Here is a 22,599-nt window from a genome sequence, read left to right on the forward strand (position 1 = left end):
CTAGAGCCCACAAAAAGACCCCCTGGAGGGGAGGGAAAAATAAAAGCGAAATGCATGCAGTTCATGGGAAATTTGTACAATCTTATATATTACATACTTTTTTTCAAGTGGCCTATTTTGGCATTTCTCACATATTACACAGAAAATCTGGTTGCTTACATATAGCAGGGCAGTTCTGTTGAACAAAACAGATCTGGGTCTGGTATCCTAGTTATATGGTTCACTTATATTAAATCAAGTGTGCATCGAGATAAGAACCTGAGTCTGTCCAATGTTCAGCCATTTGTAGCTATCGTTTGTGTGGGTGAGTTGGTGATTGAGTAGCACAGGCTTACAGTGTCACAGTATTAAAACATTAAGTTGTGCAAAGATTTAGTTACTCAGGTTTGGAACTGAATATATCTGAATATAGCAATAGCTTTCAAATGTAATGCAATCCACTTCATAGCTGTCCTTATCCTTATCTTGTATCTCTTTGAATGCAACAATCTGTTTTTTGTTGTCAAATTAGTCAGGCTATCTGCTGGGGTAGTCTTTATAAATGATATAAAAAATAACATAGCTTGCCATTGATTATTTTGTAGCCATTTTATGCAAATTTTTTGCAGTTTGACAATCCCTGTTTTCGTCCCAGAAAATAATTCTAAACAGCTGAATTTGTCTTTCTTGTGATCAAGGGAAATTTGTTGCAGACGTTTTTCAGCCAGCTGACTGGCAGTGTGCAGCAGCAGTTGGGTGAGAAGGAGCACTGCAGTCTCTCATATGTAATCACATGAAAAAGGCACAAAAAAATCTTAGCAGTTTCAAAATTATAACTTTTAAAATCATGATTTGAAAGTGGGTTGATGTCTGTATTTTGTGTAGAAACTCTGATTTTACAAGTTATCATATTTGGAATTTGCTGCATCCTGGAGGCTTCACATGGAAAAACATACAATTACATCTGTGTTTTTTCTGCACAAACACGCTGCCTTTTTTGGACAAATAATATTTGCTCCAGTGCACAAAGTCTTTTATCTTTCTTAAGCAACAAAAAACCTTATTTGGTGAAAAAAACAACATGTACTCAAGTAAATAGTTGAAAGTTTTGAGTATATTTAGCTTCAGCCTTTTTAAACGGTTGCAAGTAGGTTTTCTGATGTAGTTTGAAGACCTTTCTGGTGTTTGGTGTCTTAATTTCCTGACAGTAATAGTGCTGCAATGCTTTTTTCACAAACAAATATGCTGTTTTATGAATTGAATAAAAACTATATAGACACACAAATGTCCTTCTAGGCACTTTGAAGATTTACTCATCTATTTACAAGATGTTTTATGCATTTACGCCCCGACAAACTGATTGCCAAGATAATTAAGGGAAGGTGATATTTTATATCACTCAACAGAGAGACAGGCAGAGTCATGATTTTCTCATCAAACTCTTTTATGGTAACTGAACAGGACAGGAAATATGAATAGTTACGCAACAGAAATTCCACAGTCGGTGTGGGTTTAGCTGTTTAAAACTTCTTACACGGCTGAAAAAAATAGCAACAAAAAAGGCAAATACCACTGGGAGTAATCCCCATTATTCTGCATAAACCTTCCCTCTAGTCTTCTGCTAGAAGTTTCTCTCCCAAAAAATCCCATTTACAAAGGCAGATTAAACATACAGCATATGCTGATGCTGCTCATCGTTTATCAAAAGTGAACCTCTATCACTTGCACAGCAGGATTCCTCTGATATGATCATCTAAATGAAATGTACCAGCATGACATTAGTTTGTCTTGTTAGAGTTTAATATTGTTATATTTTATTGTTTTAGGCTCAGAGCTCTCGCCCCCAGCAAGCCTTAAAAATAAAATCAATATTTAGTATTATTTCCCATGGGCTGGATCTGCTCCAGCCTGGGATCCCAAAGAAATATTGTTGCAATGCGAACAGAACCCACTGCAGGTGTGGAAGCGATCTACTGTGATGGGAACACTTTGGTGTGATTAGTTCTTGTTTTCTTCCTGTATTCGTCACCCTGTGTGACTAAATATTTTGGAACAAGTGAGCATTTAGTGCATTGAAATGGTTCATTTACTGCTTAATAAACAGTAACAAAAAGTTACGGCCTTCCTTCCATCCTTGTCATTTGAAATCCCTTTAATCAGGTGCCAGAGACGTAGTGGAGTGATGAGAGGTGCTCTCTGGAAAAAGCAAAAGAGATTACTGTGGACTCACAAGTAGCTGAAAATATTTCCCCTGTCTAAAAATGCTCATAACTCCCTATTTTATTAGTACAAATGCCAAATATACAATAATATGCATTAATACACACAGTGGAAACTTTTTTCAGCACTACTGCGGAAGCTCATAATCTCGTCTGTTGGCAGAAAAAGCAGTGTAAAGAAAAAGGAGTGACGCTTTTGGATTGGCTGCTTTGCAAATGCCAGCCAGTAGCGTGTCAAATAGGATTGCGCCTAGATATTTCAGTGCAACATATTTCAGATATGCTTTACAAAAAAAAAAATCTGCATATAGGCGGATTTTCCGAGAATAATTTGGAGTTACGTTCCACAGAAAAATTTGTAAATACTGAACTGCAAATAACTGGGGCCACTATATAATACAAAGATAAAATAAGCAGTTAAAATCCATGACCAGGTTTTACAAGTATATTTTGTGTCATCAAAAGCAAATTAACCACAAATATTATAAGTGTAATTACCATCTGGTCACAAACCTTTCAGCAGCTGTAAGAAAAAGTTTGAGTTTTTGTGTTAAATAGAAAAAGTATTCAAATCTATATAGGTCTGTTTAAAATTATTGTGTAAATACTGCACTGTGTTTTACTCAAAGTTATCATAATGTGATCTTTACAGTGAGCTGTAACAGTGGAACAAATTGTTTAATAGATAATAAAACACAAATGGGTGAGATATAACTTGGGGACAATGGTAAAAAATGCACAGTCCTGACATCAGTGGAGCAGTTCATGCCAGGAAGTGATGTCGTTTATGCAAAAAGCTCCGCTTACTACTCTCTGCAGGGCCTTCTTGTCTGTCTTATTGCAGCTGGAGTTGGCCACTTATCTATTCTCTTTAAGACAGCATCCATTGGTTAATACCAGCCTTCTAGGATGACAGAGTTGCACTGCCTGCATGTTGTGAGAGGAAGACGGGAAGCTTGCTGTGGCCATTAGTGGTGTTTAGGAGAGAACCGATCTAAATGGCTGCAGGGCGGAACGACAGCCCAACTGGGTTGTTTCTGGACCGTCCACTTCTCCAGATGGCTGCTTGAGAGCGGGCCGAGACAGTGCACACTCTCAGCTCTGGTGTCTGTGTATTTATACCATCCATCCCAAGATGCTCACTGCGGTCCACATGGGGAGTGTATTATTGCTCAGGCCATAAATTCCTGAGAAATAGTGGAAAATCTCAGCACTTTTTAACCCCTTTACGCAGCTGCAGACCAGCTTTGAAGTGTTTTTTTTCTCTTTCTGCTTTCTGCGCTCTCCGCGCACAGAGTGGATGGAGGCTGTAGTAACTTTCATTCTGTGAATGTAGACTCTGCTGCAAGGTGCACAGCCTGCATTGTGCATCTCTCTTGGATGACGGCTGGTAGTGAGCACTGGTAGGAAAAACAGCTTGAGATGCGGCTTTCTTTTTCCTTGCCCATTATGTTCCCTGGAGACTGCTTTTGATGGACAGATCTCCAGCCCATAGAGCAGCTGCATGCACCTCGCCTGCCTGTGAAGTGCAGACCTGCTTATGCATGCTGTCTGTATAGCTGTGCCCCACAATAGCTCCTCAGCCACACTGTGTCCTCCTTCCTAATCCCCATGTTACCTTTTTTAAATTATGTAGCTGTGTGATGAAGATGTGTGCGCACCCATGTTTCGCGAAAACAGATGTTCAGAGGCCCAGTGAGAAAAAAAAGTTTAGCATGCATTATGTATACTCTTTCACAACCTTGCTATCGAGCACTCTGCAGGGCTTGGTGCTTCTTTCTTTCAAAAACTATGATTCAGTACAATGTCTGCTGTGCACAAGCCTGGTTTTCTGATGTGTTCCACCTGGAAAAAACAAAAAATTAGAAAAAAAAACCCCAGATGCATCATTGTTACCAGATACTGAGATTGGAAATGGATTGAGTCCTATTTTATTGGCTTCTGCCTCCATGCAAAATTTATTTACTTTTATCCAGATTGCTGAAGTTCTATAAAACAACGTTAATAATGAAGTGATGTTAGCTCCTACTATGAAAACAATGAAAACATTTACAGACCCCTGAAAAACCTGTTTACTCAGAAATTTTATTACAAAGTGAAGCACATTATTAATACAATACAAAGCCTTCCACTTACAGCAAATAAAAACCTGACATTTAAAATGAGAATATTACATCAGACCAATAAAATACAAACTTTAATGAAAAGTATGTTTATTACCTGGTTAAAGGTTGTTATTTTCAAAATGTACTTTCAATCTGACGAGCAGGCATCATATAAACACGCGTTTTAATTTATTGAATATGTTTGTAGTTTGTAGACAGACTTTAGTGTGTGAGGAAGTTGCAGAGGCACAGCCAAACGTCTAGACCTTGGCAAGACTTGAACATTTATGTTCTTTTTGTGTGTTTTTTTTTTTTGTTTGTTTGTTTTGTTTTTACCTGTCCTGTCCAGTATTGTTGTCTGAGGGTCAAGGTGAAACAGATTTACTTTCATAAATGGAGCATTACTGCTTTCACCATGATGCTCCACTTGTCTATATGACAAGTAGACATACAGTCTATATGAAACTTTATAAGAAATTGTTTTGGGTTTGTTTCAAATGTAATGGACATAGAGATGGCGAAAATGAGAAAGGAAAGGGAGGGAGGTGTGGACAGGAGTAGAGGAGAGAGAAATATAGAGGGAACACAAGTCAACACCTTACAAGTCTATTTCTACAGAAAAACAGAGTGAAACACACTGAAATTTGTAACGGGACAAAATCTATAAAAGGATCAAGGGGTTATAAATATTTAGACAGTGTGGAAGCTAAAATAATAATGAGAAGACAGAAATAGGGAAAAACAAATCATCTAAAGGCAGAAGATAAACTCAGTGAAGATGACATCAGAGCCTTCAGAGTCTAATTTTATTGAGTTTTCCTTTAAAATGCTGAGGACAAAAGCAGATTATAAATAAAGACGAATCAGTGGCACAACGTAGGCCATCTAAACACAAAGCATCCTGAAGCTGTGAAATGCATCACTCACCTCATTGCCATCTCTGCATCCATAAGTCACAAATCTTCCCGTTTGTGATTCTCTTGTTAGCCTCTATCTGGGTCTGTGTTATCTAATGCAATCTGTCCTCATCTAATATTAACTGTGTTAACTCTTCCAGTAGAAGGAAATAGATGATATTGGCTTTGCGTTAGTAACACAGTCTAAGTCTAAATGCAGGTGCTGTGAAGATGCCTCCAGGAACTAGAGCTCTAATATCCCCGTCCTTTTATCAGAATGCAGATACATCCCACCTGAACACAAATCTTAGTGAAGAGGCCTACGTTGCTTCAGAGACTTCCCCTCTCTTCTAATTGGCCTCCTCAGCTGGGCTTAGCTGGAGGGACATGATGTTGCATGACTGCAGTTGTGCAGTTGCATAGTTTTGTTTCTAGTTCTGAATATATGTTCAAAGACAGGTTTGCCTGTGTATGGTTTCATTAGATTGTTTTTGAGGGGGTTGTTTCTATTCCCTTTCTGCTGCCAGTTAGTGTCCATTCAAAAAGGCCAATTAAGTAACAGATTGTATAAAATAAGACACTAAAAATAACAAGAAGACTTCTCCCACTCCTCTGTTCCCTGAGCATGAATCTAATATGTTTTTTTTTTTGCTCTCCAAAACAAACATTTCTTTGGCCTCGGTCCTCTCTCTCTATTCTGCCTTCTTGTTCTCTTGAGTTCCAGTGGATTTGCTCCTGCCAGCTACAAACAACATTAAAACAAGAACAGAGCTTGAATCAATTACTCTGTGGATGCGCTTGATTCTGAATGAGCTCCTCTGAAGTGATGCTGCCTGCATTAGAGCCGAGGCAACTTTTTTGTTTTTGTATAAATCAGTGCTAATTGGTGCTGATCTGCTGTCAGGCAGGATGATCGTAATGAAGAAAGCAGCAGCGACAGGCAGGCAGCGAGATGCGTGACTCGGCCTCTTTAACAAAAGGCTTGATTTGGGAAATGTGAGACATACTGTCAGGGAAGCAGCTTTTTAAAGACGATGATGGGGACAATACTTTTCATAGAGCAGCCATTTTTAGCCAACAATATGACTTCAGCTGAACACAACCTCATGTCCCTGCTTATTTATGACAGTGCATAAAGTTTGGTTTTTATTAATTATCCATGGAATATTTTTCTCATGAAGGTTTATTAGTCATATTCTCCACAGCTTGATGGGGTTTCCTTGTTTGCTTTGAACAATCAGGGGGAAATGCTGGCAAGAAAAGTTAGTTTCTTCCACAAATAACAACTAGTGCCCAGGCGAAAGGTTCAGTTTTGGTCTCATCTGACCAGAAGATCATCTTTCATGATTGTTGTGTCCTTTGCGTGATTTGTGGCAAAGTGTGAACACATTTCTTGTGGCTTTTTGTGTATGGCTACCATTTTTCTTACCAGTTTTTCATAAAGGCACAATTGTGAAGGGCACTTGAAGTTTGTCATGTCAACAAATTATCCCATATAAACTGTGGATTAAGTTTAAAATGATTAATCAGATGAATCAATTATTGAAATAATTGTCCATTAATTTAACCGTCGATTAATCATTAAAAAGTATTCAGGTTAAAAAGAACCCACAGTGAAGCAATTTAACCAAAACTGTACAAAAAATATAATAATTCTTGTTTCAAGTAAAAAAAAACCCTGTATATAAATATGTTCATGACTTCTTAAGGCAATTGATTTTGCAGGATTTTATTTAATGTAAAGAGGGCTGGATTTAATTTTGCGCCACACTTATTGCCCTAATAAAATCCACAGAAAATTGTTGCAGTAGCTTGGTAAAATGTGGATAAATTTAAAGAGGTGTAAATACTAAATACCAAACCGTGTTAGTGATGGCTGCCTCTGATGTCAGAGGACACTTGTCCAGACGCGTGCTTGAGAATAGCGATGCATATCTCAGGGGTCTTTCCCCATGCAGACGCCCTGTTATGGAGCAATCAGGGAGACAACTGTCCCACTCCTGACAGATGGCCGCAAGTGTGTGTTTCTGCATGCATTTGGGGAGGAATCTGTCCTGCCGGGGGGGAAGGGAAGCAGAATTTGGGGAGGAAGAGGAGGTGGAGATCTGTGAGGAGAGGTCAGTGGAGGCACAGCTGGTAGGACCCCCAGTCTAACCAGCTGCTGCTTCAAAAGAGCCTGTCAACAGCCTGCCTGCCTGCCTGCGTGCCTGGATGTACGTGTCTGACCCTTTCTTATTTTTCCTCCCCCCACTCGAAGCTCTCCTGTCGGTGTGTCCCCCTGCAGACTTAGCCCAGCTGTTCCAAGCGTCCGTCCCTCCCCCCAATTCACAATGCACTCTGACCCCCACAAAATGGAGCTACGTTTACAAACAAGCACACATGATCTTATGAGCGTACACATAAACACGGGCACCTTGAGACACCCCTTCTGTCCGGGGCTTAATCCAATAAGCCACATCAAAGGTGTCCCAGGAGGTGTGATGCATCCGTTGGTCGCCCATTGGAGAAAATCGGCCCCTCGTGCTGCAGAACCAACAGCTGGGGCTGGGCCATTTGGTTTAATGTTTGCTCATGGGCATCAGCTTCATCATATGCCAAAGTATCTCCATCTGTATCAGGTGCAGCGTCAGCGAGCATCTTGTTCGACTCACCATCTGGGCTCCCATCAGGCTTGAATGATAAACTGATGGCATCTCTCACTACTTACAGATATTTAAACATTCCCACTGACTTTTACTAGGCCTTTTTAGCAAGCGTGAATAAAACCTGTCTGCTACATGTCAGAATAGCACCAATTTTACACCCAGTTTATAATTTTTTCACATTCAGAACTTGATGTGACCCTTCTGTGTTCATAGGTTCACTACACAACAGACGCACTCAGTCACTTATTCCAACAAGAGAGAAAAAAATCAAGTTGCTGATTAACATCAGCCCAGATATTTCTGTGTCACAGTTGCAGACGACAACAACCATAGCAACCAACAGTTATTGGTTGCTATGGTTACCATTAATTGTCAAGACCCACATAACATAACTTATATAGATAAAAATTACTGCAAAACCAAAAAGATTTAAAAAATATTGCAGTTTGCAAATGCAAACCTACACTGTAAAAACATTACTAAAACATATCACCTACCTGTAAATAAAAAAGATTGATTTTGCTATTCTGTTATATTTTACTGTAATCTCAGGGAGATAACAGTGTTTTTGAAATGAATTAGGATGGTCATTGCCTTGAAGTGACAGTTATACTGAAATTTTATATTCCAAAAAGTAGATGGCTGCAGGAATCTTCCTGACGTCACACAAGAGGCATAAAACACCAACACAAGATGACTCTGCATACTGTTATTGTTTCTCATTACATTAGAAGTGTGCAGTATAGGTGCTCATGTATCATGAACAATGCTCAGTTAATTGGTCGACAAATGAAACTTCTTGTATTACGTTCCAATCCTGAAATGGAAACTTTGAGGGATAATTTAGCTCCAAATAAAAAGTTAGATTAGAATCTTGAAATTTTAGCAGAACTCTCCTGTGCGTAATTTCCTACTCTAATTTCTGCTGTGTGGAAACGAGCGAAGCCCTTCAAGCTGGAACATGACCTCAGGGCCACCCAGGCTTCACCTCGCCCTCGGTGCTGGGGTGCCACGCCCTCCCTCTCCCAGCGCCATTGTTCCTTCGATGACAAGGCCCACGTGCCCCCCTATTCAGCATCCTGGTGGGGGGGGGTGGGCGGACTCATTGTCTGGCTGCCATTGTCCCAGACACACGCTTCCATTTGACGGACACACGTGCTGACAAAAGAGAAAGGCAGCGCAGGAGGAGGAGGAGGGGCCACCGCTGGGCATTATTCTCGGTCGTGGTGGCGGTGAAAAGACGAGACACGCTGGCCATCTGTGGTGCATGTCTGTAATCTGTATTGGCAGGAAAGGGGTGGGTGGGTGGGTGTTGACTGCGCACTCGTAGAGCGGTACTCCTCACTTTCTAGAAAAAAAAATCCCCCCCTTTTGTTGAGCCACGCTTCACCAGGGCACATGGTGCCAATTGAGGTGGCTTCCCTTTGCTCCTAATGAGATGCTGTATTGCTTTCAAGGAGGATTTGGACATGGAGAGAGTTTGGAATGGGGGGAGAACGTGACTGTAAGAATGTCCTAACTCATCTCTCTCTCTTCCTTTTCTCCTCTCATGTGCTCCTCGGCTCTGTGTCAAAGTGGCCATTGTTGAGGGTCTGTTTTCTAGCAACAGGCCTAAACACCAGTCCACTTGTCTTTGTCCTCTTCCTCCTTCTCCCGGCTGGTCTCTCTGCCACAGAGTCCTCACCTCGCCTCTGTTTACTCATTACAATCTCTCTTAACTTCCTTCTTTTCCGCAGGAGCTGAATGCTCCCACGTTTCTCTAGAAATCATAATAGGACGTTTTCACCAACAGGAAATCTTGTTTTGTCTTCCCCTGCTACGTCTGCACTATTTATTAATTTGCAATCGCCATTTTAAAATCTGTTTGTGGTGAATCAAAATCACAAAAACTGCATATTTGGTGGGCTGTTGCGTTTCCGCTGTCAGGCGTCCAAGTCTGCGAGTCTGAACCCAAGTTTAAGGCCTTAACGTCTCTCTGTGCAGAACGTATCGACATTAACATCAGTATCCTGATATTTTAACAAATCAGTCTGATAATTAAAATGTGGCTGATGTTGGCAGCCAATAGAGGTGTGCAATACTGCAAATTTTGGCATTGATCCGACACCAAGTAAACACTGAACTAGTGTTGCAGATGCCAATTCCGATGCATATTATTGAAATATGATGCATCACGAAACATCTAACCTTTAAGTGTTTTTATGGTTTTTCCTTTGAATTACTGTTAAAACCTAGAACTGAATTTAGATACTTTGCATGTGTCAACATAAACAGAAACAACAGAAAAACAAAACACATTTTTGTGCATTGCTTCCTAAATAAATAAAGGGAAACAAATTATCATTTGAGAGCAAATTAAAGGGAAATCGTTTTTTTATTGTAGAGAAAGTATTTTACAAAAATGTAATTTAATTTTAACATGGAATATAAAATTAATGTATCAATCTTTTCACGTTAATATTGATCTGAGACTGATGAAAACTTTGTACTGATATTATTGATATTTTGGATCTATCTACCTACCACTAACAACCACATTTTATTTCCATCTTGTTGCCGATTGTTTATGCTTCAAGAACGGAACAAGATACATATTTTCACAGCAACATTAATATTTTTATTCTTTCTTTTGTAAGAAAAGAACTGAAAAATAAGATTGAAAAGATTTCATACCAGGAAGTGTTTGCCTTGAGGTTCCTGGTAAGAAATCAAAATCAGCTCTTGCTCTTCTTCTTCTGCTCATCATCTAGCTTTCAGTTTTCTCCATCTGCTGGGTTTTTGGTACCGCAGTTTAATTGACTGATTGAAATACTGACCATAATATCATCGTTGAACGGTTTCTTATTATAGTGCAGCCCTGTTTTCTTCTATTTTTCCAACTTTCATTTAGCTATAGTAGCTTCTGTTTTCGTTTCCGTTCCTGCTTTTCAACTACATGTATACCGTACTTTGAAGATTTCCAAAAGTTATTTTTCAATTCTGAAACTTTTCTCTAGTTTTTCTAAATATAATCCATCCAATCCCTAATTTTTAAAAAATCATGTTTTGTTTAATTTAGTTGGCTGGACTCATCATTTCTCAGCTACTGCATGTGTGAGCCCATATTTTCTGGTCAGTAAGTGTATTGACCCCCTCTCAGCAGACCAGAGCGGGTGTGTGCTGCAGCGCCACCACAATCCATGGCTGGAATTTTAAAACCCTTTCCTCTTCCATGCGTTTGGCTTTTAGTGCTGGTCGATAAGACACGACCACCCTGTGAAGGTCATCCTGTCTCGCCTCTCCACAGAAACCAAAACTCCCAAACCACAACAAAGCAGGCCACAATCATGACCCACATCTGGGGTGATTTTCCTCTGAAGGGCTTTGTCCTACTGGGGATATTTTCTTCTCCCTTGAAACATGTTGCGTCGCAAGGTGTTGCTGTAAGGATTATTGTAATTTAAAGGAACTGGTGAAGATGCAACCATCTCTTCGTGACCCAGAAAAAAAATAAAATAAAAAAAATGCAAGATGGATTCTCAGACGACAAATTTGAGCACAGCCAGACAGATGGTTGGGGTCACTCATATGAAAAGAGAATGACATATGGATCAACCCAGCCTCTGACCTGTTGTAAGAACATTTCAAAAGATATGCAGTTATAAGAACATGGAGTTATCTTGTTTCAGGAATGCATCAAACAACGTAGAAGCTTGTCAGACAGGAAGCCTGCGAGTGTCGGAGTCAGTCGCTAAAAGCTTTAAAAGCTCTATTGATTGTATACTTTTTGGGCCTTGTAGGTTTATGCTTTACATGCAGGAGTATGCATTATGCATGATTGGATTGTGGTGACAGTCAGCTCGTGAATTTCAGGCCAAATATTTACAGCTCTTAAAGCACGTTTTAGAAAGTTGGTTTAAAAAAAAAAATGAAAAAGGGAGGAAGTAGCTCTCCCTGTCTGGATTGGAGGTCTGAGGTGAGATATTGGGTGATTTGACCTGGATCATGGAGATCAGCTACATGCACACAGACAGCTGCTCTGTTGCCATGACAGCAATACTCCTAATATCCAGCAGGGACGCTGCTACACAGGCAACAAAGCCTCTCACTTTCCCTGCTCTCTGTGAATTACTCTGAGAGCACCATCCACCAGTGTGTGTCCTATCTACAGAGAAACAGAACTGTAAGGCATCAGAGTAAAACCAGACGATAAGAGGTTATTTTCTCAGGAAGAAAACATTAGATAAGTAAAATTTTATAAGATAAATGCAACAAGGGTAAGTACCAGGTCATGTTTTTGGTGTGCTACTGCAGAGCCTTGCGAATATCCATACCACTTTCTACTTGTTTTACATTTTGTTGTTTTACTGCTTTAAGCTTCTGTGTATTTTAGTTATGATCGAACAATGCAGGGTTGTGCTTAACTGTAAGAAGTGAAAGGAAAATAATTCACACATTTCAAAATGTCTTACAGATAAAGATCTGATATGGACCAGTGTCCTGCACCCTTGGAGACAATACAATACTCATTTGCTGCAGTTACAGGTGCAGATTTGACGGGGTAGGTTTCTACCAGCCTTTCACTTACACAGACTGAAACTTTTGGCTAATTCTTTGTAAAGTAGTTCAACCTTGAACACGTTGATGGAGAGCACATGGCCTTCTGCCTTACAGCTTCAAAAGTTGCTTCTTTTTGTCACTTCTGCTTAAAGGCCAGATTTGTTGAGTGTCAAACTCGTTGTTACATCAGTAGATGCTTCCACCTGAGCTGTTGATCGCTTCAGCTCCCCCAGAGTTACCATAGGCCTCCTGGCTGCTTTGCTAACTAAACTCATCATTGCCTGCCCTCTTTAAGTGGACAATCATGTCTTAGTAGGTTTGCAGTTGTAACACTCTATTATAAATACTCTTGTCTAGTTTCTATATGATTGGAGAATTAAAAGTAATCTTGATTTTCTTACTTGGTTACTTCTGAAGACAACTAGTTGGGTTTAATGCTTCTTGTACTGTAAAAATGTGGTACGTTGAATTTGTTCGCAAAATGTTGTGACACGAACAAGTGTGAGGCAGTCTCTTCAACACAGTTTTTTATGGGAATGCATATAATGCAAGTTCTCCATTATTTTCATTTCCATGTTGTTTTTTAATAGCTCAGTCCCATAATGTTTGGAAATTAAGCCTGAAGGAGAGAGTGGTAGTATCGCAGCGGGCCGTGAAATGAAGCACTCATGTTTCCTTCTCTTCCAGTGTAATTAAAAGTAGCTTCTAGGGCCCTCTCATGTTTATAATACGCTATACATTAATATGTCAGCAGATGACTAGAAGAATGACTGCTTCTCTTTTGTTTCACCTGGTATTGATCAGTGAGAATACAGGTCTTCTTGCACTCGCTGTTTTCTACGTCTCATATGACCTCAGTCATGTCTGTTTACTCATGTTGCTTCTTCAGTCCTTTCTCTTCCTGTTTTTGTTTTCTTCCCCCAATTCTCCTTTTTAATCCTACAAAAAAAAAAAAAGAAAAAAGAACGTTGGTTGCTATGACATCTGGTTGCCATGCAGCAGCCGAGTCTTCACGTGGTCTGTGCAGGCGCGTGTGTGCGCGCTATGGCGTGATGGAGTTAGGCTGCCATGCTGACAAGGAACAGGATATGGGAACTGCTACTTCACATTTAGCCTCACATTATTTATGCGTAACAAAATCAACATGCATGTAGACCTTAAAGGTGTCAGTGGTTCTCTTCATGTAAAGTCTTGATCATGTTGTGTGCATCTCTGTTCTAGTCACACTACCTGTCTTTAACTACAGGCAGTGTGATAGTCTGTAGAGGGAGTTTAGTCAGGATAAAGGAGCTGTATGGTGATGGAGAGTCACAGAGGGAAGAGACAGAGAGAGAAGGAAAAGAGAGAGCAGTATTGACCAGAGGTAGGAGTGGACAGGTCAGCCTGTCAGGTTACAGCGGAGGAACTGGCTCTGCTTTTAGACAGCCTGCAGATTTTAACCTGCATGAAAAAGGCAAATTTTAGTCCGTCAAGATGAATCAGCTTTTGCTACAGTGCTCTGCAGAAGCATTGATGGGCCCTGAACTTGTTCACCTGTCATGAAGTTGAAACCACAAATATTAATGTTTCCTCATTGGGATTTTATGTGTTGGACCAGCACAAAGTGGTGCACAGATTGAAGTGGATGAGTGGTGTTACATGTTTCTTTTTTCACTGATAAATATCTGGGAAGTGCGGGATACATTTGGATTCTGCCCTTTTGAGTTAATACTTAGAGCATCTGAGTTTTTTTCCCCATTCTTCTTTGTGAAGAAGCTCAAAGTTTAGTCATATTGGATGGAAAATCTCTGTTAGCAGAACATTTCATCCCTTGCAACAAATTCCCAACTGGACTTGAGTTTTGGACTTTGACCAGGCCATCCTAAGACATGAACATGTTTTGATCCAAACCAACCACATCTTTTAAAGCCCATGAGGCCAAATTTATACGATTCTTGAACTCCAGTCAGGGTCACACAAAATCATCCCAAAGGTCGTGAAATGTTTGCACTTGGAACTTGATATAAAACATAAAATATTAATAAAAGCCACTGAAGTTTGTCCTGTGTGACGACAGAGTTATTGATAGTTTTTTGCAATCATGTCAATTTTCACTACAGACTACAATGCCCCAGCTTTTAGTCTTTATTCAAAGGAGACCGCCAGGAATTTTAAGCAGCTTTTATATCCTCAATGTGAATAACAGTCAGCCTTCTCTTACGGGGAGTTTGTTATTGTTGAACAAAATTATTCAAGCTTTATTCTCTCCAGAATCTCTGTTTATTGTCTCTGAATTACAGAGGAGTAAAATTATGTTGCCTGCCACATGCATAAACACATTTTGAGGTTTAGAAAGCATTCTTGGACCATTTGGTGTGTTGTAGGAAATGATGTTATAGTAAAGTGGTTGATTTTCAACATTCTGCCTTTGGCTTGGTTTCTGTAACAACAGGAAAACAAAGCAGTGTTTACTAATTGCTTAAAAGTGATCTTATGGTTTTGGCTCTAGCCCCGATAAGTGAAGTGGAAAAAGCAGTCTGCTTACAGCTGGAGGTAAAGATGTCTGGAAGCAGATCTTTCCATTGAGCTAATGACTCAGTCATTAGCATTTAATTCAATAAAGCCGGATAAAGTTTACAGATAGCTTAGAAATGTGTTCATAAGAGTGCAAACACCAGCAAAAACATTTTTTAATATTTAGGATGGTTTTAGTTACAGTGACCTAACTTAATTTTAAATTCAAAACGAGATGGGTGGTTGCTATTATTTTGAGTTTTTCATTACTTCATTCACCTTGACAAATATACCTGTACCATTAGAAGAAATATAGCTGCAGACCATAATACTTCCACTATTATGTTTTACTGTGACAATTGTGAACAATTGACTGTATTTTTGATTCTTTGTCACCTCTCTGTAAAGTATGGCTTTGGATGCAGATTAGCAAATCTAGCAGATATTTGTTTTTCAGATAAATTAATTACGATAAATGAGATGTTAAAAGTGATAAAACCGGAAACGTAACGAGGCTGTGCACACCTTGACACTTTCAACTCAATGTAGGCCAGGGACCATTTGTTGCCCTTGAAATTGCTTTCTTCATCTCCTAACAAGTCAAAAATGGTAAAAAAAATTTGGATATCAAAATAAAATTGCCAGAAAATTGATGACAATGTAAAAATAATATGTTTTTCTTTTAACAAGGCAACAGTTGGAAACATGAAATGTTTATTGTTGAATGGGTAAAGCTAAAAAATAACTCACAAACAATTTTTTTATTTAATTAATTTTGTGGCTCACCAGTTTTGTGAGTGTGCCGGTTTTGACAAAATATTTGGATACCACTGCTGTACCTAATATTTACTAGATTCCCAACAAGTTGCAGGTTGGTGATGAATTTACAACCCCTAAAAAAGTGGAAGTTTTCAGTTCTGAGAAGGAAAAGGGAAAATTGATTGAGATTGATTACTACGTCCTGATTCCTTATTTACACTGATTTCGATGATTGTTTGTTCCTGCACAGATAATTAACAGAGGCTGGGTGTTCTGTGAGAAGTGGCTGATTTACACTCAGATGTGGTGGGGTAAAAATAACAGGTTGTTAGGGAGTCGCCGAGCCAAGGTGGTAATAAGGGCACATAGTCAGATTTAACACGTTCACAAACACAGAGAATGTGTTTCTGCTGTAAGTGGAACCACATGGTAGAGTACTCCCCACGAACAAGTTGTGGGTCTATTACGACCTGACTGGTGACATCAGCATGTTTCATAGCCACACAGCAGTTTTAATAGGTTTATATTAGCATCTGTCCTGGGGAGAAACCTATTCATCAACAGGTTTGTTGATAAATATCAACCAACAGACTTAAACACTCAGGTTCAGGTTTTTGCCACCATTGAAAACCCGAACCTCTGCGAAGGTTCATGTGCTGCACCTTTCCCAACAGACTCCAACTGTCTTTGTCTTCTTCTGTGGTTTTGTCTTCCACCTATTTTTAGACTCCTTTCGCCCTCGCTCTCCTCCCTCCTCCATCTGTTCATCTCGCTGCTGAAAGAGTCCCTAAGAAAAGGGAATAGGCGGAGGAGGACAAAGTGTCGTGATCTGTGTTTTTTGGGTTTATTTTGAAGTTTCCTGTGTGTCTGAGTCTCCGTGTTGTCCTGTCTTCCCTTGATTAGTTCCCAGGTGTGTCTCGTTCCCTGATTACCCTCTTGTGTATTTAGTGTCACCTGTGTGTGTCTGTCTTCGTCGGGTCCTACGTCTTGCTACGTTCTGCTAACGTCTTCTAACGTCGAGTTACGTCTTGTCGCCCAGTCCGTCTTTCTGTGAGTGTTCCGGTTGCTACCGGTGACGAGCCCAGGCTTCCGCTCGGCCGTGCTGCCCGGCATCTAGGATTGTTTTTGGACTGTGTTTTTGCTTTATTTCCTTAATTAAATATAATTTTTTCACCATACCCTGGGTTCCCGTTGCTGCCTCACCACCTCACCAAACACGCTTTATGACACAAAGTCATTTTGATCAAGATCATTAGTCTATAGAGTAGGCAGTGGAAAGTGCTCAAAACCTTCCTAGCTGATCTTTTTGGAAGTCATATTTAACAGCATTGAAAGTTTTTGTTTTTGTTTTCAGCTGTCTCGCCTTCCATGTTTGTTTGATATTCATATTAGGATCAGGGGTGATGTCACACTGTGTGTGCATAAGAGCTGTTACTCTTAGACAGGGTTTTGCTTCCTTAAAATCAAAGATAAAAATTATGTGGAGTGCACAGTTTTAAGTCTCCTAAAGCATATAATTAATTACTGTAAACATTTTCTAAATCCAGCATGTTTCATGACAGATAGAGGAGGAAACTCTAAAGGATAAAACAGACTAACTTTGCTCTAATTCCTTTAACATTCCTTTTACTTTGCCAATTAGACGAAATGTCCCAAAGGCAGACTGTTTCTTTTCTATTTAATCGTCACCTCTAAATGCCGTCTTACATCTCGGTGCTTTTTCATATTTAATAAACACCTTACTAGCCTCTTTTACAAAGCAGTTCCATAAGCCTGCAGGTACAAGTCCAAAAATGGAGCTAACTATAGCAGCTATAACTATGTCCCCTCTTTTGTTTAGAACAACTTGTTTTTGTTCTTTCTCCGCTGGTCAAACTGAAAATCTGCCAGTTCTGGTTTCTGCTTGTAATTTTTATTACAAGCAGAAAAACACAGAAAAAGAGTCTCAGTCTCTTATTCTGTGAGACTGAATAAAAAAAGCTTCTTGAGCAGATTTGTTCATTTCTATGATTTTACCACCTAGACAGGCCACAGCAGTAATTTTCTGTAGCTGTGCCAATAACGGCATGCGCACACATAATAGGATTATATATGATTATTTTTGTCTTTCTACACACATTTTATTAGCTGCAGAGGATCTACAACAACTTAAATGTGGTCTGGTTTAACATGACGAGTAGTAAGACACATTTCCCTCATGGGGGGAGCATTTCAGTACAACGGAATCCCACCAGTGTTTGCCCTTTCAGCATTTATTGTCACTTCTTTAAGCAGATGTGACAATAAATTCTGAAAGGAAAGCGTCTGACAATACGAATATCGACAGACGGTTAGTTCTGCCAGTTAGTTACAAGCTGGAGTGCTGTGTCTTTAGCAAACCTCATGAACAGAATCAGAGTCCAACAAGGACGTTTTGATCCCTCTAGATCCCATCCCTCATTGATTCCTGGCTCTGGGTGTTGATGCGTAAACAGCTTAGGGGATGTGATGGAATCATGGTGGCTGAGGAGCTTGTGGAGCAAAGAGAGCCAACATGACTGCTGTTGTGTCTCCAGTCTCAGCACTTTCTTAGTCTCTTCATGTTGTCTTGGAGACAGGACAACCCTTCAGAACTGAGATGTATTATTTGTTTCCTGACTTTATGAATGTTGATGTAAAACCTGCAGTAGTAGATAGGCCAGCTGCTGGTTGTGCTTTTGGGTGGTCTGGCTGTTCTGAATAACTGAATGCACTGAAGCCTTCTCCATCTGCAGTGTGTAGCTCAATTGTAACCTATAAGATTCCTACTCTGGCTTTAGTTTAGTTCATTTTCCACTAACCCTCCTTCTTATCCCAAGTCTCTACATCCAAATTCTTCCTTTTCAAGTTAGTCCTTAGTGATGTAAGTTTTATCTGTCTGAACCTCTCTCTTTTTGATATCTACCTTTCTTAAAAGTGGGGAGGTATTATGTGAAATTTACTTTTTTAAGCTTTATATAATTTTATAATGTTATTCCCTCATCAAAAACATTGGAAAAGAACTATATAAGTTTAGCCCATTTACCATTTACCCCTGGAGTGTGGCTTTGATTATTTCACGCGAGTTTGAGGAATCTCTGTATATCCGATGGCAGCCATTCGGGTTGTTCACATCAGGCAACAAATCAGCTTATCAGCTGGCAGAACGTTATGCAAAACATTTTATGGAATAATGAAGAAGAGTGGGGGTCACTGAGAGGGAGTTGCTACAGTACAAATACATCACACTTTTCACATTTCGCCAACTTGCAAAGCCATATTTAATTTCTTCTACTACTCTGTGCTGGTCTATCACAAAAAATAATAAAGTTAACCATAATAGGTTTATAAATCATAGCCTAAACACTTGACCCACAAACCTCCTGGAACTGTAAGCAGAGGCATTTCACCTGAACAGGCTCTGACATTTTAAGATGTTCCATATGTTTCTCCAGTTCTCCCAGCAAATGTTTTCCTGGCTAGACAATCTGGAGCAAAAACCACTGCACCCCAAACATGACAGTCGCTCCTCGCTCAGCCATCTGTTTGTCTGGGTGTGGCCTGTTGGTTTCATTCTGCACAGCTTCATCTGTTTGGATCCCTGCCTGGCGCACAGCTGTGACCTGCCCTTAGCATCCGACACCAGAGGAGTACCATGTACCCCTGGTAATAAATTGCTATATTAGCTAACCGCGACTTCAGTTCTCACTCTAAGCATGTTTTGCATCTATTCCCCTGCTTCCATGCTCGGTTCTTGCCCTCTCCCCCAGTACACTCTTGACCAGTGTCGCTAAAGAGCAAAGAAAACTATGTCACCTCCCGCCATGACTCGTTTAATCACTCCTCCCCTCTCTCTCTCTCTGCTTTCTCAATCCTCCCACTCCCATCTTTTGTCGCTCTCAAGACTGAGATCGTCAAACAATTTATTTTTAGAGCAGCTGTGAGCATGTGTGCGTGCGTGTGTGTACAGTATCTGTGTGTGCCTGTAAAACAGACGCTCCTCCATGCCAACACGTGGGCAGTTTGACTGTGTTTGGGTGTGCGTCCTATTGTGTGTGTCTCTGCGTGTGTCAGGACTTTCTTTTTCACAAAGTTAATCCCTTAAGAAGAGGTGTGGTTCTCTCTCTCTCTCTCTCTCTCTCTCTCTCACACACGCACACACACACACACAATATCATCACATGTTCTCTTGCCGCTCTCTTCTTCTCTCTCATCCTTTCCCTGTGCTGTTATTGCTGTGGCCGCTAGTCCAAGGGAGTTCTTCCTCTCTTCTCTCGGTTGGCTCGTCATCTCTGCATCGTTCCTCATCCGCCTGTGGATCTTGTGCTTGATGAGTTTTCAGAGCGAGATGGGGGAGGCCATTGAACTCAGGTGAGTCGGCTTCAGAGCAGGAGGTGTGAACCCTGCGTGTGCGCATCTGCTGATGCCTTATGGCCAAACATGCATGTTTTCTGTGTATGCATGGATTTCTGTGTCAAACTTGATCAGCTGTTGCAGTTGCAGACAGCACTTGGAGCCTCATCTTGCTCTGAGTCTGTAACCTTGACCCTAATCCAGCAAAAGGGTGCAACCCGCAGCCTCTATCAAACGTAAAAGACTTGTAGCTTTTGCAAAAGTGATTTCTCTTTTTCTTTGTTTGTGTTGATGTTTTTCTCGGGGTACCAGGCTCTGTGACATTTCGAGTCTCTGCCAAACTGATAATAGGTCTAGCTGGTATCCACAGAGCTCATAGCAGCTTACAGCCTTGGCAGATGCATTAGACCCCATGCCCATATGGAAAAGATTAAACCTGCTAAATTGATACTAACACCCAACATGTTTTAATTTTTTGCTCAGAGGTAATGGCTGCACATTTTGGGCAAGCATCAGTGGACATTGAGTTCTCATATTTGTTTGTCACACGCTTTAGTACAAAGGTTTTGGTTGAAAATGTTAGTTGTTACGTGAGTAAAGGAGGATTCAATTTAATAAAGGATCAAAATTGTACATGCTAAAAGTAAGTTGATAAATAAAAGACTTGAGTTGTCTCGGCTTGGACAGGGATTTTGTATCCACAACCACTAACCTGCTGGTTACATGGGATCTTTAATTTATGCTGTTTTGGGCCACAGTGTCCAACTCGCTGAAGTTAGGGCTCTAATTTGTCAGCTGCTTGTCCTAAAGCTAATCAGAGAAAGGTTTAGAGTTGGAGTTTTATCACCAAACACAGAGGTGTTGTTGGTGCAGATGGTCACACTGTCATAAAACACTCAAGACCTGTTGAAGAATGGTGCTGATGATGCCTGGCATTGATTGGGCAGTAGAGCAGAACGTGGAACATGAATATTTTTTAATGCTCTCATTTCTCTCTGGATGCCATGTGTTGTTGTAGTCAAAATAGTGTATTCTGTGTTGTGACATGTAGCACAGAATGTATAGCTGTCATGTTGCCTTGTGTAATATAGACTGGGAAATTTGCAATATTTATAAAGGCGGTTTATGCCTTTATAAAGATGTTAGCCAGTGTGACAATTTTGTACTTGTCTTCTTAGCTGTGAGGCCATTGCTACACATCTGAGGCTCTCATAATTGGGTGTAAAGAGGAAGTCCATACTGAGTTCAGTGTGATTTATTCCAGAGGCAGCAATGAAACAAGCAACACCCTGTCATTGCACAAAAACATGTCAGCGTCTACAACAATGACAAGGACATTGTCCAGTGTGAACACCTCATATGTAAACGTTGGACGTGTGAGGTGTCCAACATTCAGAGTCAGTCTGACTCTGAAACACAAACTTGTGGCAGAAGCATTGATGATGAGAAAAAAAGATGACAGGGATAAAGTCCTGTGCCACTTCTTGCCTCGAGGAAGACATAATGTTTGGAAGGCCTGTCATGACATTGGATTAATCTATGTATCTATGCCTGCTGATTGTGAGGGTTGCACAGTGCTTTGGTGCTTATCTCACTGCACAAGAGTTGGAGCAACTTGAGTAGGTTTCCAATTCATTAAAAGCACGATCTTGTGTAACGTTATTTATGTGAGTTACATTTTCCAGAAAGTGTTGGTTGAGGTCAAACCACAAATATTAACATGACTTATAAATCCATGGGAACCTGCTGTTGGTGATGACTCTTTTAATGCTAGCAAAGTCGCATAGTTGAAACAGCAATGGTGTTAATGTCTGTTGTTTTAAACATATCTGTCGTATTGAATATTCTTGTAGTTGTAAAATATTAGAATCAAGGTGGGTATTTGTGGTTGCTGAGATCCAGGGTCCTGCATGTTCTAGATGCTCCAACATGGCTGATTTAAGTAGTTGAATGATCTCCTCAGCCTGTCAGCTGGCTTTTCAGGGACTTGTTAATAACAGAGTCATTTAACTCTGATGTGTTCAAGCAAGAAAACATCTAAAGAATGCAGGACACTGGCCAAATGAGAATGAGAGACGCCCACCCATCTGCAGACACTGCGGTGCTCACTTCTCCATTATAGCTGGTTTAAATAGTTGAACTATCTCCTCAAGGTGTTGAGTTCTGCAAAGGCCTGAGAATGAACCATTTATTGGATTATGATGTGTTGAACCAGGGAAACATGTAAATCATGGAGGATACAGACTACTGGGTTTATTGCCACTGGAAAAACTCTAAACCTTTAGCATGAATATTTCTCATATATTTCATTTTGCATATAAACTCAGTGTTATAGGTGCGGCCAAACATTACCAAGCTCCTCCTATATTCCATTCCTAAGTCTTTCATAGAGGAAAACAAACACTTTCTAATTGTTTGCATGAAACAAATTAAGCAGAATTTTGTGAAAAGGTTTTGAAACATTTGTGAAAGACCCTTTGAATTCTCTTGAACAAATGCAGTTGCACTCCCTCTCACATCTAGTGGTTCCTTTTGCTGATTTTCACTCCCTGCCCTCACGGTTGGATTGCTGAGGGGGCCAGATCCCAGGCGTGTTACAAAAAGGAAAGAGAAC

The 22,599-nt window shown here is 40.2% G+C and overlaps 1 protein-coding gene across 2 annotated transcripts in view; it reads left to right on the top strand.

The window, feature by feature from the left end:
- numbl (NUMB like endocytic adaptor protein) overlaps positions 1-22,599 on the top strand; it is a 64,356-nt gene that overhangs the window by 12,074 nt on the left and 29,683 nt on the right. Inside the window, exons 1-2 of one of the 2 annotated variants that reach the window (XM_044118830.1) lie at positions 19,624-19,743; positions 19,881-20,003. The exons of the other annotated variant lie outside the window; for it this stretch is intronic. Coding sequence (XP_043974765.1) covers positions 19,963-20,003 — 41 coding nt within the window. The 5' untranslated portion in view covers positions 19,624-19,743; positions 19,881-19,962. Of the gene's footprint in view, positions 1-19,623; positions 19,744-19,880; positions 20,004-22,599 lie in introns of those variants that run through there. 2 annotated transcript variants of the gene reach the window in all.

This window comes from Gambusia affinis, linkage group LG06, assembly GCF_019740435.1.
Source record: "Gambusia affinis linkage group LG06, SWU_Gaff_1.0, whole genome shotgun sequence".
Classification (NCBI taxonomy): Eukaryota; Metazoa; Chordata; class Actinopteri; order Cyprinodontiformes; family Poeciliidae; genus Gambusia; species Gambusia affinis.